The 910-nt window shown below is 43.5% G+C and overlaps 1 protein-coding gene across 1 annotated transcript in view; it reads right to left on the bottom strand.

Annotated features, from left to right (window-relative positions):
- Positions 1-279: 279 nt before the first annotated feature.
- Positions 280-910, bottom strand: part of LOC138030580 (NLR family CARD domain-containing protein 3-like) — a 3,163-nt gene continuing 2,532 nt past the window's right edge. Inside the window, exon 1 of the mRNA XM_068878478.1 lies at positions 280-910. This exon is cut by the window's right edge and continues 2,532 nt beyond it. Coding sequence (XP_068734579.1) covers positions 280-910 — 631 coding nt within the window.

Raw genomic sequence — 910 nt, 5'->3', positions numbered from 1 at the left:
GGCTGGTGTTATAGCTTTGTCGTGTTTCCTTTGTCCCAAAATTATGAAATGGGACTCCAGTAATTTTAACAAAAATGACACTTCATCTGAATGAAAAATGAAACAATAGAATCAGTTAACTCAATGTTGTACCCAATTCAACCCTTTGAGAATAACAAGTTTTGTTCCAGGTATTTCCATGTCATTTATATGTGAATGCTATCTTATAATGCACATACAATACACAAAGAATCTTAACCCATGAGATTTGAACAACGCTGAGTTAACCGATTTGGTCTGTTATTCTGGTCCAAGGGATGCCCGTGCAACGCTACCTGAGTCACTGATTTCATTGCCAGACAAATACAAATCTGTCAGCGTTGAACTGATTTCCACTGCTTTAGCCAGTGCAACAACACCCAAGTCACCGATTCGATTGTCAGTCAAATTCAACCCTGTCAGCGTTGAATTGATTTCCACTGCTTGAGCCAGTGCAGCAGCACCCGAGTCACCAATTCCATTGCCAGACAAACCCAAGGTTGTCAGCGTTGAATTGATTTCCACTGCTTTAGCCAGTGCAGCAGCACCTGTGTCACCGATTCCATTGCCAGACAAATACAACTCTGTCAGCGTTGAACTGATTTCCAGTGCTTTAGCCAGTGCAGCAACACCCAAGTCACCGATTCGATTGTCAGTCAAATTCAACCCTGTCAGCGTTGAATTGATTTCTATTGCTTGAGCCAGTGCAGTAGCACCCAATTCACCAATTCCATTGCCAGACAAATGCAAGTGTGTCAGTGTTGAATTCATTTCCACTGCTTTAGCCAGTGCAGCAGCACCTGTGTCACCAATTCCATTGCCAGACAAATACAACTCTGTCAGCGTTGAACTGGTTTCCACTGGTTCAGCCAGTGCAGCAGCACCCGAGTCA

This window comes from Montipora capricornis, chromosome 13 (assembly GCF_036669925.1).
Source record: "Montipora capricornis isolate CH-2021 chromosome 13, ASM3666992v2, whole genome shotgun sequence".
NCBI classification, from domain to species: Eukaryota; Metazoa; Cnidaria; class Anthozoa; order Scleractinia; family Acroporidae; genus Montipora; species Montipora capricornis.
This window is presented reverse-complemented; position numbering and strand designations above follow the sequence as displayed.